General features: G+C 48.1%; 1 protein-coding gene across 1 annotated transcript; it reads left to right on the top strand.

Moving 5' to 3' along the window:
• The first annotated feature begins 750 nt into the window (after positions 1–750).
• LOC119444965 (basic proline-rich protein-like) lies at positions 751–1,908 on the top strand. Its single transcript, XM_037709302.1, has one exon. The coding sequence runs from the start codon at positions 751–753 to the stop codon at positions 1,906–1,908; it is 1,158 nt and encodes a 385-aa protein (XP_037565230.1).
• The last annotated feature ends 11,323 nt before the right edge of the window (positions 1,909–13,231 follow it).

Genomic DNA, 13,231 nt, shown 5'->3' with positions numbered 1-13,231 from the left:
AACTACTATCCTCGTTGCTATACTGTCTATTAAATTGTTATCGTAATAGAAGCTGTTCCTTCCGTGCGAAACTGCGACTTTTGTTTTTTTTGCGTACAGTGAAAGACTCGAGCGATCTTCCCGCCCAAAATTGCCGTGATTACCGACCACCTGTCGTTCAAAAACTCCATCATTATTGACGATACTGTTTGATGTATCATGTTTACTGCCATTGAAATGTCCACCCTTCCTGTGATACTCTGGAGCCTTTGAGCTATGAATGAAATGAAATAGGGTACTGTCAGCATCTTCACCGCAATAGAAATCTTGTGAAAATTGTTTTGCCGCCGTACAAGAAAGTACTGCTGGGAAACTTAAGGCATATATGTCATACAATATGTCTTATGTATGGCAACACAATAAGGACCTTGCGAAATTTTAGTGGTTCAATGTACAACAAATTAATTTTGGCAGAACTAATAGATTGACCAAGGTTTGCATATCAACGCGCTTCTTAGGGTATAGTCACCTATGTACCGACTCAGTAAGGTGGCGACGGCTTGCCAACCTGTGAAATCGGAAGAGCAGCGAAGGTGTTGGCCCTTCGAAATAATTTTTACCTCGTACTATTGACTGATGTCATCGTGAACACAACCCTTATCGTTATTCTTTCTTCCTGTATTGCTGCTCCCAGACGTAAGAAAAAGAAATTCGTTGTATTTCCGGTTTTCATACCCAGCTGCACCGGAACCGACGACGCACGGATCGCCGATGGTCACGGAGGAGACAAGTACATACGATACTAGTGACGTCACCACAGACTTTACCACGACTCCACCTCCTCCCCCACCTCCTCCGCCTCCTCCACCTCCGCCGCCTCCACCACCCCCGCCTCCGCCCCCACCTCCACCGCCCCCACCTCCTCCACCTCCACCACCTCCTCCCCCGCCACCTCCTCCACCTCCACCACCTCCGCCACCACCTCCGCCACCTCCCCCACCTCCCCCGCCTCCTCCACCTCCCCCGCCTCCTCCACCTCCACCACCTCCCCCGCCTCCGCCACCTCCCCACCTCCACCGCCTCTCACCACCCCGCCTCCTCACCACCACCACCTCCCCCACCTCCCCCGCCTCCACCGCCACCTCCTCCACCACCCCCGCCTCCTCCACCACCCCCGCCTCCACCACCACCTCCTCCGCCTCCCCACCTCCACCGCCTCCACCTCCGCCTCCACCGCCACCTCCCCCACCTCCACCACCACCCCCACCTCCTCCCTCCACCCTCCCCACCTCCTCCGCCAGCCTCCACCACCCCCCGCCTCCACCACCACCTCCTCCGCCTCCCCCCCCACCCACCCCACCTCCTCCACCACCTCCCCCGCCTCCTCCGCCTCCCCCGCCTCCTCCGCCACCCCCGCCTCCTCCACCACCACCACCTCCCCCGCCTCCACCACCTCCCCCGCCTCCACCACCTCCCCCGCCTCCGCCACCTCCCCCACCTCCTCCGCCTCCTCCACCACCCCCGCCTCCTCCGCCACCCCCGCCTCCTCCACCTCCACCACCTCCCCCGCCTCCACCACCTCCCCCGCCTCCGCCACCTCCCCCACCTCCTCCGCCTCCTCCACCACCCCCGCCTCCTCCACCACCCCCGCCTCCACCACCACCTCCTCCGCCTCCTCCACCGCCTCCTCCACCACCCCCGCCTCCACCTCCGCCTCCTCCACCTCCACCACCTCCCCCGCCTCCACCGCCACCTCCCCCACCTCCACCACCGCCACCCGCCTCCCCCACCACCCCCGCCTCCGCCACCACCTCCACCTCCACCTCCTCCACCTCCACCGCCTCCTCCGCCTCCGCCACCTCCACCGCCTCCTCCACCACCCCCACCTCCTCCGCCCCCTGCTGCTTCGACTACTACTATTCCACGTGAGTGGATATACAATGACCTTCCAGTAAACAACTGTCTCTGTGATCTATGAATTAGGTCTAATTGTTCAGACCGACATGCGCTAGACGTGAAAGTCAAATGCAAGTGCGATTTTTGCAGAGAAACCCAGAAGGTCTATGTTGCTTCGACTTTAGAAACAGATGGCCTATAGATAGGGCTCCATGTTTTCGAATAAATCGGAAAAAAATCGATAAACAATCGCCGGTAAAATTTTTGACAATTCTGATTTAACTATAAACTCCGACTTTAACGTCCAATATGACCCTGTTCCGTTCAATATCGAATGGGCAGTGTTCTAAGAAGTCATTGATACATCGGCCGGTTCGGTCGATATAAACTTTACCTCTAGTCAACAGTATCTCGTAGGGCACACCCACCGCATATTTAACAAAGGGCTTCTCGCGCACCGACCGAGAAACGTATGACCGCTGAACGACTGTCGTAGACCTTCATGGATACTACGCTGCTGTCGCTGAAAAGTGGAGACAGACAGTTGAGAGGAACCTTCTCGATGCACAGTGCACTCCAGTACACCAGTCAATCGTTTTGGTATAGTGTTCAAATTGTGAATCTAAATGTGAAGCATGACTTACCCCGCGCGTTCGAAACCTATGCGCCGATTTTTAAGTAAGTGTTTCTTGAAATTGACGACATGAGCCAACTCATGAGTGATTTCGTGAACTATGAGAGCTAATTAATCAGTAACATTGTGTAAGCGCTGTCGCTTTGGAGACTACGCGCTGTCGAGTAGGCCAGTGCTTTCTCGCTGCGCGCTGAGTCTTCTAGCCAAACGTTGAAAGGACATTTTCAAAGTTCAGAATCATCAATCGAAAGGAGCGTGCTTCCATCAGTGATAGCAACCTCGTAAAGTATGATTGCGTCAATTACAACAAGCTTTAGGGTTGTAATATGCACAAACGTAGGTGTTTTGTATTCAAGTATCTGTGATTGTGTGTATTTGTGTTTGTGTGTTTACACCTTCCAGACAACAAGAATACGCTTCGTGTGTTCTGATGTTTTGGTGTTCCGATATCATTTCATCTTAGATTTTAGAGTATTGAAAAGAATGCAATATTGAACTCCGAATTTTGGATAATTGGGGATCTACGAGAAATAAACTACGATAAACTCCGAATTACTGCCAGAAAATAAACTCCGAAAAACACCCTTCGAATTTTAAGAAAAATAAACTCCGAGAACACGGAGCCCTACCTGTGGTTTTTATCGCATGACCTCTAATGCATATTGCAACAATGGACATATAGCCCTTTTTTGCAGTCAACACACCAATATTAACGCGACAGCGTAAGGGCCCCGTGTCGCAGAAAATACGGCGTCGGCAACCGGCGTCGGCGTGCGATGTCGGCGGGTGGCGGGAGAAAATCAACCCCAACCACTACCGACAGCGCAGGGCTTCCACGTGGTGCAAGGTTTTGCTGAACAAAAATTTAATTTCTCACAGTGAAATCCGTCAGAAAATGGTAAAGTACGACTTTACCATTCGGCGTCGGATTAGCCGTCGGATTGTGATTTGAATGTACGAGAAAACCTAATTCTGCTACGAGAAAACTCAAGCACAAACCCATTTTCCAGCATTTCTACCAGGCCACGCGTTCGGATACTTGCGAAAATGATATCCAGATGGCGCTCACATCCTAGGCCGGTCAAATTGGGACTTCACCTGCCTAATTCGTTTTGGACACGCGCGCGCATCGGGGCAATAGCAAACTATTAATAAAATAATGAAAAAGGTGCTAGGGCCTTCACATCTTAATACAAGACCACTTATAGTGCCCCTGGAAGAATGTCTTTTCAGCAATGTATTTATGTTTAAAAGTGAAGCCGACTTTAAGGATTTCGGTGCAAGCTTGGTTTTTGTAAGCTGGCTTTCCCACGTGCGGTGTTGCAGTGAATGAAGCCTACTAGCCATATGCGAATGAGGCGATGCGAACGGGTCCCGATAACTCTGTCGCGTTCTGCTCTTAAAGGCGAAGCTTAAGCGTCTTCGAATTTTTTTCTTATTTGTTCAAATTATAATTTCAAACTATCCTGTGTGCATACGTATGCATATACTTTGAATATTTTCTCAAAGTATTTGCTTTCAAACAGCCATTATTCAATGTGCCACTTGTGGATGTTAGGTCTTTGAGAATGAGTACGTTGCACTTCCTCGTGCGCACGCATGCGCACATACGTATGCACACGATATATCTCTTCATGCTGTGTGGGTATTCTGCCAATTGCATCTGTCAAACAGAATCTTCTGCGAAATTAATATTCGCTATAGCAAACTCTGCAAAAACTCGCGATACATAAACGTAAATTTGCCGTTGCTGGAAAATATGGGATATCTATCATCATCATTAGCCTATATTTTATGTCCACTGCAGGACGAAGGCCTCTCCCTGTGATCTCCAATTACCCCTGTCTTGCGCTAGCTGATTCCAACTTGCGCCTGCAAATTCCCTAACATCATCACCCCACCTAGTTTTTGCCGTCGTCGACTGCCCGCTTCCCTTCTCTTGTAATTCATTCTGTAACTCTAACGGTCCACCGGTTATCCATCCTACGAATTACTATCTATACGAAGTTTCAAATATTCAAGTGTAAATTTATAGACATGCTTCTTGCAACATTCTTGTAACATGATTTCAACGGGCGTTTATTGGTCGTGGTAATGCTGACGATAAGTATAATATGGATAAAAAAGAAAGTCTCATGGATGTGTCTTAGGTTGAACCAAGAATATCCTATCCAAGTTAATGCAACGTGCGTCTTTTACGAGGCTATAGCCCTCAGAAAGCGGTTAACTAAAGCATTAAAAAAGACTCTAGCGTGTGCTCTTGAATATCAAGTTGATTTGTATGAACATTTTGACAGCTTTCCCTATTTCTGCACCACACGTAAATGGAAAGAAACCAGGACCAGATGAAAGGCGCAGGCGGCGCATGTGGTGCGGAATAAAGAAACGAAGTCCATTTTTCGAAATCGTCATGAATGAAACAAAATTTCGGGGCCCGTATTCACCAAAAAGTTCTTACGCTGAAAGCGTGCGTGCCTGCCATTAGCGACGTGGGACATATTAGTGAAGGTGATCATCCAATGAAAAACAGCACTTACGAACGAAAAGCTTTGGGAATACAGTATACTAAACACAGAATACTAAACACAGTATACCAGTAATGTCAAGTGGCAGAAAAACCACAAAAACAGAGATAATAAGCCGAACACGAGGGAATGAAACACGCTGTCTGATGCGCAACAGCAGAGCGCCACTACAGCTCAGCCGCTGCTGCAGGTGATTATTTAGAGCGGGCTCCATGCTAGTTTCAGTGGCATTGCTTGTACAGCAAAGTTTCTTGCTGCAATAGGGGTGTCATAAGTGAAATAAACTGAAAATAAGTGAACAGGCGTTCACACAGACAGCACGAATTTCGGAACGTGATCCGGAGTGGCAGAGATAGAAATCTGTCGCGGAGTTGTCAAGAGTGCGGTCACGCTTATATCTTCAGCGATCCTGCCGTCAGTGGACAAAGCAAAATGTAGCACGAGCACGAGATTGTGGATTGTATAATCGTTATACTTAGGAAAATCGGTACCACGCCATCATGGCGTTTATTATCAAAGAATGTAACTGTCTTGACGACGGGATAGTCTTATAGCATTTTACATCTTATTCTGTTTCCACTGTTGTTGCGTATGCTTTGCTTTTTCGCTTAGACACGGAGAATAAAGTGCAGTAATCGTCATGTCCATAGATTACCTTTTTTAAACGTCGGCTGGCTGGTATTCCGTTCGTGCACAAGTTACCTTGACAATGACTGCGACCAGCGGAAGCCACCAGGACACCCGCCCAATAAAGTATTCAAGCATGTACCTTGAACCGGCCGGCAACTGGTAACGCATCAGCTGCTCGTAACTTTATGGGCGGTATAACTTGCAGTAAACATTCGCTTACCATCTATAAATGCCTGGCGAACACGAGAAAAGACACATGAAGATAGTTCACTCCATTAGTGCGAGCGCTATAGAGTTCACCGAGCTGGCGCTATAAGGAACACCGGCAGCCGGGAGCGCGGGTGCCTGCCCTTAAGGTGGCGTTCTATACTCCGGCGGCACGAGCCCCCCAACTTTCAGTACTTTTGGAGCAACCATTGGCGGCTCTTCTACTTAAGATATAAAGGTGTGGTATACACCATAGAAAAGCCTAATTCTTGTAGATTCAACTATATATAATATAAAAAAATGATTGATGTGATTTAGAATTAAATGTTCAAGAACAAGCATGAGATACATGGTTTTTGCGAACTGTGTCTCAGTTGTGACCATATATAGAAGGAACTACCGCACTTAATGCATTGCCGCTTACTCTGTAGCTTTAGGAGATAATTATCTATTTCCTAGACGTAGCAAAATAATGTTGAATTTTTACTTTCTGATAATTTGCTTCAGAAGATTGCCAAATATCGCAAACTTCTGTTGTAAACAGCCCGGCAACTACACGATCAAGGAAGTTAAATTTTCGATAACTTAGAGTTAAAGGAATTTACATTTAGGACGCAAAATTTCATTCACGTAACTTTATTAGTTTTCCTAATAATGCGGCCGAAATTAAGCAATATCTAGAATTCTGGTTTAACTTTTGCCCATTTTTGCGGGAAGGTACTGCGGTTTAATCTGCGGTTTAAAACTATTAAATGTACGTGAATGAAATTTCGCGTCCTAAATGCAAATTCCTTCAACCCCAATTTATCCAAAATTTAGCTTCTTGTGCGTGGAGTTGCTGGACTGTTTACAACAGAAGTTTGCGATATTTGGAAATCTTCAAAAGCAAATTATCCAAAAAGTAAAAATTCATCATTATTTTGCTACGTCTAGGAAATAGATAAATATCTCCTAAAGCCTACAGAGCAAGCCGCAAAGCAGTAAGTGCGGTAGTTCCTTCTAAATATGGTCAGCAACTGAGACACAGTTCGCAAAAACCATGTATCTCATGCTTGTTCTTGTACATTTATTTATAAATCACATTAATAAATTTTCTTATATTATATATAGTTGGAATTTACCAGAATTAGGCTTTTTTATCGTATATACCGCAACTTTATATCCCAAGTAAAAGAGCCGCCATGGTTGCTCCAAAAGTACTGAAAACGGGGGGCTCGTGCCGCGTGGAGTGGGACCGCCACCTTAAGCGAAAGTTGTGTGCCAGCGTTCCCTTCAGCATTTCATCTGTGCCGCGTCCTGACAACTCGGCATATTTCGGAAGATGTAAAAAAGTCACAATTTGGCCCGGAACGCGAAGCTTCGATTGCGATAGCAAATTAGTAGACATCGATAAGAAGTGAGGATAGTAGTTTTATCAGCTGTGTAAAGGTGTAAACATTCGCTTACGAACTAAATTTTAAAGAACCACGGTGTCACGCGCGCACAGGTAAACAAACACATCTCGCTCGATGACCGCGGAAACTCGTTGTCAAAACGCTGGAGGGAGGAAGTGCGGCTGCAGCAGCGAGTGAATTGGCCTTCGTGGTGTCTCTCATTTCAAAGCGAACTGAACGTCAAAAGCATAGCGCGCACGAAGCTACCGACACTCGGCGCGTGCACTTTGGCCACATCGCAGATCGCTTGAAAGATAAGGCCCGCGCGGGCGCGCAGTTTGTCTACATCGCAGATCGCTTTCAATATACGAGCGTCCGCATGGCCGCGCCGAATTAAAGCAGCAGCTGCCGAAGTAGAACGCCCCCTCCCCTCTCCCTCACCCCTCCCCCGTCCTCCGCGGGCGTGAGATTGAGCCGCGATCGTCGGCTAACCCTCGCAAGCAGGTACCTTGAGCTAACCAGCAACTCGTAACGCATCAGCTTCTCGTAGCTTTATGGGCAGTATAACTTGCAGTAAACATTCGCTTACTAACTATGAATGCCTGGCATCCTCGCGCATACTGCGTACGGAGCGCGGCGAGGATGTTATCGTGTTTGGACTTTACACGGAGCATCACGGCGACGGCGACGGCAGAAATTCGCTTGAAGTGTTCATGTAATTGGTATCGCAGTAAGAACTGCCGACTAGAACTCCGGACGTCAAATTTACGTAACCGCCAATGGAAGCATCGGGCGGTGGTCAGCAATGTTGTTTGGTGAGCCCAATCAAACGATCTCCTCGTTTATAGGAGGTCACTTATGTTTGCTTTCGCCTCCAACAGCATAATCAACCTTGACATGTCTTGCTTATCTAGTTGGCGGACAAGAGGCGAGGAGAACGCAGAAGTGGAGAGCGTTTAGGTGGAACCGAGGCGCACTCAAGGTAGATAATCGAATCAGGAGAGTGGTGCCGGCGTCTGCGATTGACCCGCGTCCCTTGCTTATAATTTCTAGTGGCTGGTCGAAAATCACGGAGGTGTGCAACAGGGAGATGAAAAAATTCGCAATTTCACCCGAAAGGCGAAGGATCGATTGCGGGAGTAAAGTAGTGGACTTTTATGCGAAGTAAGGATAGTAGTTTTATCGCCGTATAAATTTGTAAAGATAGGCATACTAACGAAATTTACAAGCATGGTGCCACACACGCACGAGCAAACATGAACACATATGATTTGATGGCAGCGGATACACGCTGTGAAAGCGCTGGAGTGAGTAAGGACGGCGGCAGCAGCGAGCGAACTGACTTTATTGCGGCCGCCCGCATCAACGCGAACTGAGCCGCCAAAACACTGCGCAGAGCGGACTTTGTCGTCGCCGAAGATGAAGCCAACCGGGCGGGTGCGCGCAACGTGGTACCCCCCCCCCGGTGCATTGCGGACCGGTGAAGAACACCCCTCCCCCTTTTCCTACCTTCCCTCCGTAGCATTGGCATATTACCCTTCACTCTGGCGCCGCTGGCATCCCAGCATAGCGCGTGATCGACTTCCAGCACACGGCGCGCGGCCCGCGTATGTGCTCGGCGGGCTCGGCCACGCGAGCCGCACATTGTCCATCCACCGCATGCTGGACAGCACGACGGCCACGATGACGCCTAATTGCTATCGGAATTGTATCCTCAAAATTGCTTTTGTAGCATTTATGCGCTTTTGAAAGAAAGCATTCCTGTAGATCGCGGTGAATACGGAGGTTCCCTCTACGACGTCCTTTCAAAGCTTTTGTACGTGACACCCCATCGATTACTTTTGGTTGTAGTTATGCTCAGAGTAGGCGTTGCAGAAGCAGTAATGCAACCGTAATGAAGCCCTTACCTTTCTTCGCATTACATATATATTCTTTTGTCCTGCAACAAGTGTGGATATTGAAGCCACTTGATGTTTCCATTCTATAGGCTCACAGAACAAATTTCTTAGAAAATAAATTGAACTCTTGGGTTTTACATGCCTAAACCACGATCTGATTATGAAACACGCCGTATATAGTGCGGGGTCCCGAATTAATTTTGACCCCTTGAAGTTTTTAACGCGCACCTCAAGCTCGGTAAAGGAGCGGTTTTGCATTTAGTCTTCATCAGAATGCGGCCGTGGCCGGGATTGTACCCGCCAAATCGAGCTCAGCAACGTCACGCCGTAGCCACGGAGCTACCGCCGCCGGTTTAACAAGTCACTTATGCGATTTGTGTTAATGTTTTGACTAACACAAAGTATGGCTCACAGGTAGGAACTCATGCCGATACTTACCGGAACTACAACAGTAGGTATTCTAGTAAATGATACTGCGTTGAAAAAAGTCACAGGCCTGCGCGGCACACGCAGCACAGTCAAAGCGTAAGCTGGTGGAGCGGCTTAAGAGTAGCTCGAATTTGGGCACCACGCCCAACAGGGTCTTCGCGGCAGTCTGTTCGCCTCGATGTGACGAGAACGATCTGAACTCTCCACCCGGCGTCGACGGCGAGCTGCGGCTTGTAATGATCTCTGCACAGCAGTCTGCTGAGCCCTATCAAGCCTTACAACTGCGCTGCGTTTGCAGGCATCTTAACTAGATGATGCCAGCATACTGGCGGAGGCTGGGGATCGCGTTTTTTTTATTGCGCGCCTCGTTTGAATGGCATCTCGTCGTCTGCGCCTGCCCACGACGCGTTTGCAGGCGCCTTAACGAGATGGCGCCACCATACTGACGGAGGCTCGTATCGTCTGCGCCTGCTTTAAAGGGTATTTTTCCGGCTCCCGATAGCAAGCGCTTGCGTAGCTCAGTGGTAGAGTATCTGGCTCCCACGCAGCGGGCACGGAATTTATCCCGGCGGGAACCGGGTACTTTTTTCGAATTTCTAGCGATAGCGGTTACGTTCGCCGGATGCCGCCGGCGGAGGCGACAGCAGTGGCGGTGGACTCCATCGCCAACCGAAACGGCTATTGGAATGAGGATTTTTCTACGGACTCCTTAAGGAACAACTAAAAAGTTTAGAATCGATTGATAATGCTCAGCATACACTATCCGGATCTATTTGCTCATTTGTGCAAGAGGTAAGTATTGAAGTGCTTTAGAGAAAGATGGCCAAATAGCCTAATGTTTTTTTTCTATTCCACAAGCAACATTATTTCGTAAACGCGAATTGTTTGTTGGCGCAAAATCCGCGCCGCGTAATACCATAATCCATATGGTATTGCAAGTGAATCTGATTTAAGACTGGAATACCGTAGGTAGACTGAAGATATAAATTGGTCAGTTATAAAACACACCGAACATTTCGTCACCGATCTTTCTTGGCACCTGACGTGGTACATTGTTGTCCTGTAGTAAGCTGGCACCAACCGATGCTTTTAAGTTACTTCCTGAGTATGCCAATGTTTTATGCTAGTATCGCAGGGATTAAGAACATACTTGGCTTGATGTAGTGTTTTTCAGCTCGAGAGTTGGTGGAAAGTATAGTGGCGAGCGCAGTAATGGCGCATCGCTCCTCGGTGACATTTGAAAGCCTGCGTTTCGCAGGTCCGTATTGTGGCACACGTGCAGCTGCGCTACAGTATCAGGAAGTCTGATAGTGCGTGATAAAACACACATGTGTGTAAGTTGATTTGTGATTGCTTTCGCTATAACGAGAAAGCCACAAGTTGAGAGGCGTATACCAACATTCTTGCTCCCTTCCTGTCACTGCTGCATGCTTTTTAGTTGGATTCACTCTCAGAGCATTGCACAGCGCACAACATTTGCACACAGCTGTCTGTAACACTTGAAGGCCATGTGATGAATTTCTGAATGTAATTTTTTAGTGAGCGCTAAAACAACATTCAGTGTTATTGCCGTACAATTTTCACATGTATTTGAAGCTCCAAGTTGTGTAGATGGTCGCGGAGGTCACTGTGTCAGTGATTATCGCAATCACCTTCCCTACGTCATGCAAATGTCTTTGAAGTCGGGGTAATTAACCTTCGACACGGTAACCTTTATTGAGAAGATTAATGATTGATTGCCGCTTTACTCGTGAAAATTCCCCTGCGAATAACACATCTTACGCCTCTAGACCTCTAAGTAAAACATCTGTTTTGAATAATTGCAGCGCACGTCATGGGCAAGACTCCGCTGTTTTGCACGTTCGGCGTCCACAAGCAGGACTACACAAAGATTGACGTGGACCCCTGCGAATATGTCTTCATACCGTTCTACGCGCGCGGCAGGGACACGTTCACTGACGACAGAAATCCGATCACCACTGATTTGATTGACCTGGCAGTCACGGCACCAAGAACGTCCTTCGGCATCAGCGTTCCCAGCGCGCAAGTCCTTTGCCTCTTTCCATTTCACTAGATTCTATCACACATCCCAGCTGCGGCATGTGTAGAATGGCATAGTTCTAGATGAAAGTGAACATAACAGAATTTTGAAGCGCTTTCTTTTTTTTTTTGATCGGAGGGTTGGGCAACGAAATATATATTCTAGGTATCACAGCTCACAGCTAACACGGATCAAGAAGATTCGATCACATTTGAAAACACAACTTTCAATTTATTGTGACACTATTTTCGGCGTAGCCCTTTATAACAGCGGAGCTGTTTAAGTTTGGCAAAATTCCGGTGTGCAACGCTAAAGCCGGTTAAACGAGGAGGAGCCACGTCTCTCGAGAGCATAGCGTGCGCCGCGACACTGTCAGAGGCTGGTGAATGGCCGCTCTCGCTGAGGATGCTCGAACGCGCCCTGGGGCACATTGACCTCCTTCATCGTGCTCCGGATGGCGGAGTCCTGCTGGTTAGACTCCTCAGCCAGCCGTTCTCACGGATGGGAAGTCTGTGCCTGCTGTACGAGCAGGTGATCACGGATCCTCCTGTGACAATCGCGCTGCCTCCACCACACCATCGACCAGCGGACGTCCACCTCTCGCTCAATGGAGCGACTAAACGACAGACACCAGCTGCAGCACTGTAACAGGCTTTCGCTTAAAAAAAAAACTGAACATAGGTTAAGACACCGCAAAAATTACAGTGACGTTTCACTTCGTGAGCGTGAACTACACGCAAGCGTATGGGTGCCATTTCTATATAATTGCGGGAGCAATTATGTGCACACTCCTGGTGCATTTCTGCCCTCGTCTTCGCCGCAGTGTTCCGCATAAAGTACCAGGGCGATAACATTGTCCCCGCGCGCCGTAGGCTGTATATAGAGAAATGCATTCAACGAAAGCAACCACTCCCATAGAGCCCAGCGGCCTTCAGTGACTGTAGCGCACCAGGCCACCGGCATTAACACTTGAACCACCCTTCCGGTCTTGGTTTTGGGCGCGCGCGTTTTGAACGCTAGCTGGTACGCGTTACACCGGCTGCGCTGATCGGGGCGGCATTTTTTTCATTTTCCTTTCTACTGCTCAACCGCGCGCAGTCTTGGCACGGAATAGTTTTAATATTTAGTAAAAATAACTGCAAACAATCTTTATAAGCCTCCATCGAATCTGTGCAACGTGTAATTTCATAAAGTAGACGCAAGATGCCTTGTGAAAAGAGGAAATGTTTATCTTGCTCTATATAAATGCTGTTCCGGAATTTTTGTGCATTCATCCAATGTTGTGGCACCAAGTAAGCAGCAGTACTTTCCGTACGAAGCTGAGAAAAAGAAAATTACAAGCATGTGTCGTTTTGGTATCTAGACCTTATAGGAATACGGCGTCTAGAAGCGAAACGTGCAAAAGTGGTGAATGGATCGCATTACAAAAAAAAAAAAAAAAAATCGCCGACAATTGCGATACTCCCTAATGCAGAAGTTGAGCGCAGCTCTGTCCGTGTTTTCATTTTGCGATATATTGAGGCAAATAATTTGAGAGGGACATGTCGCAGAGTCGACAATTGTCGTATATCTGATCGGCGGGTCAAGCGCGTCGGCTTCTATACATGACTCGTTGAAGG

The sequence above is a fragment of the Dermacentor silvarum genome, chromosome 3 (assembly GCF_013339745.2).
Source record: "Dermacentor silvarum isolate Dsil-2018 chromosome 3, BIME_Dsil_1.4, whole genome shotgun sequence".
Lineage (NCBI taxonomy): Eukaryota > Metazoa > Arthropoda > Arachnida > Ixodida > Ixodidae > Dermacentor > Dermacentor silvarum.
Note: the sequence above shows the minus strand (reverse complement) of the source record. Positions and strands in the feature narration are given on the sequence as shown.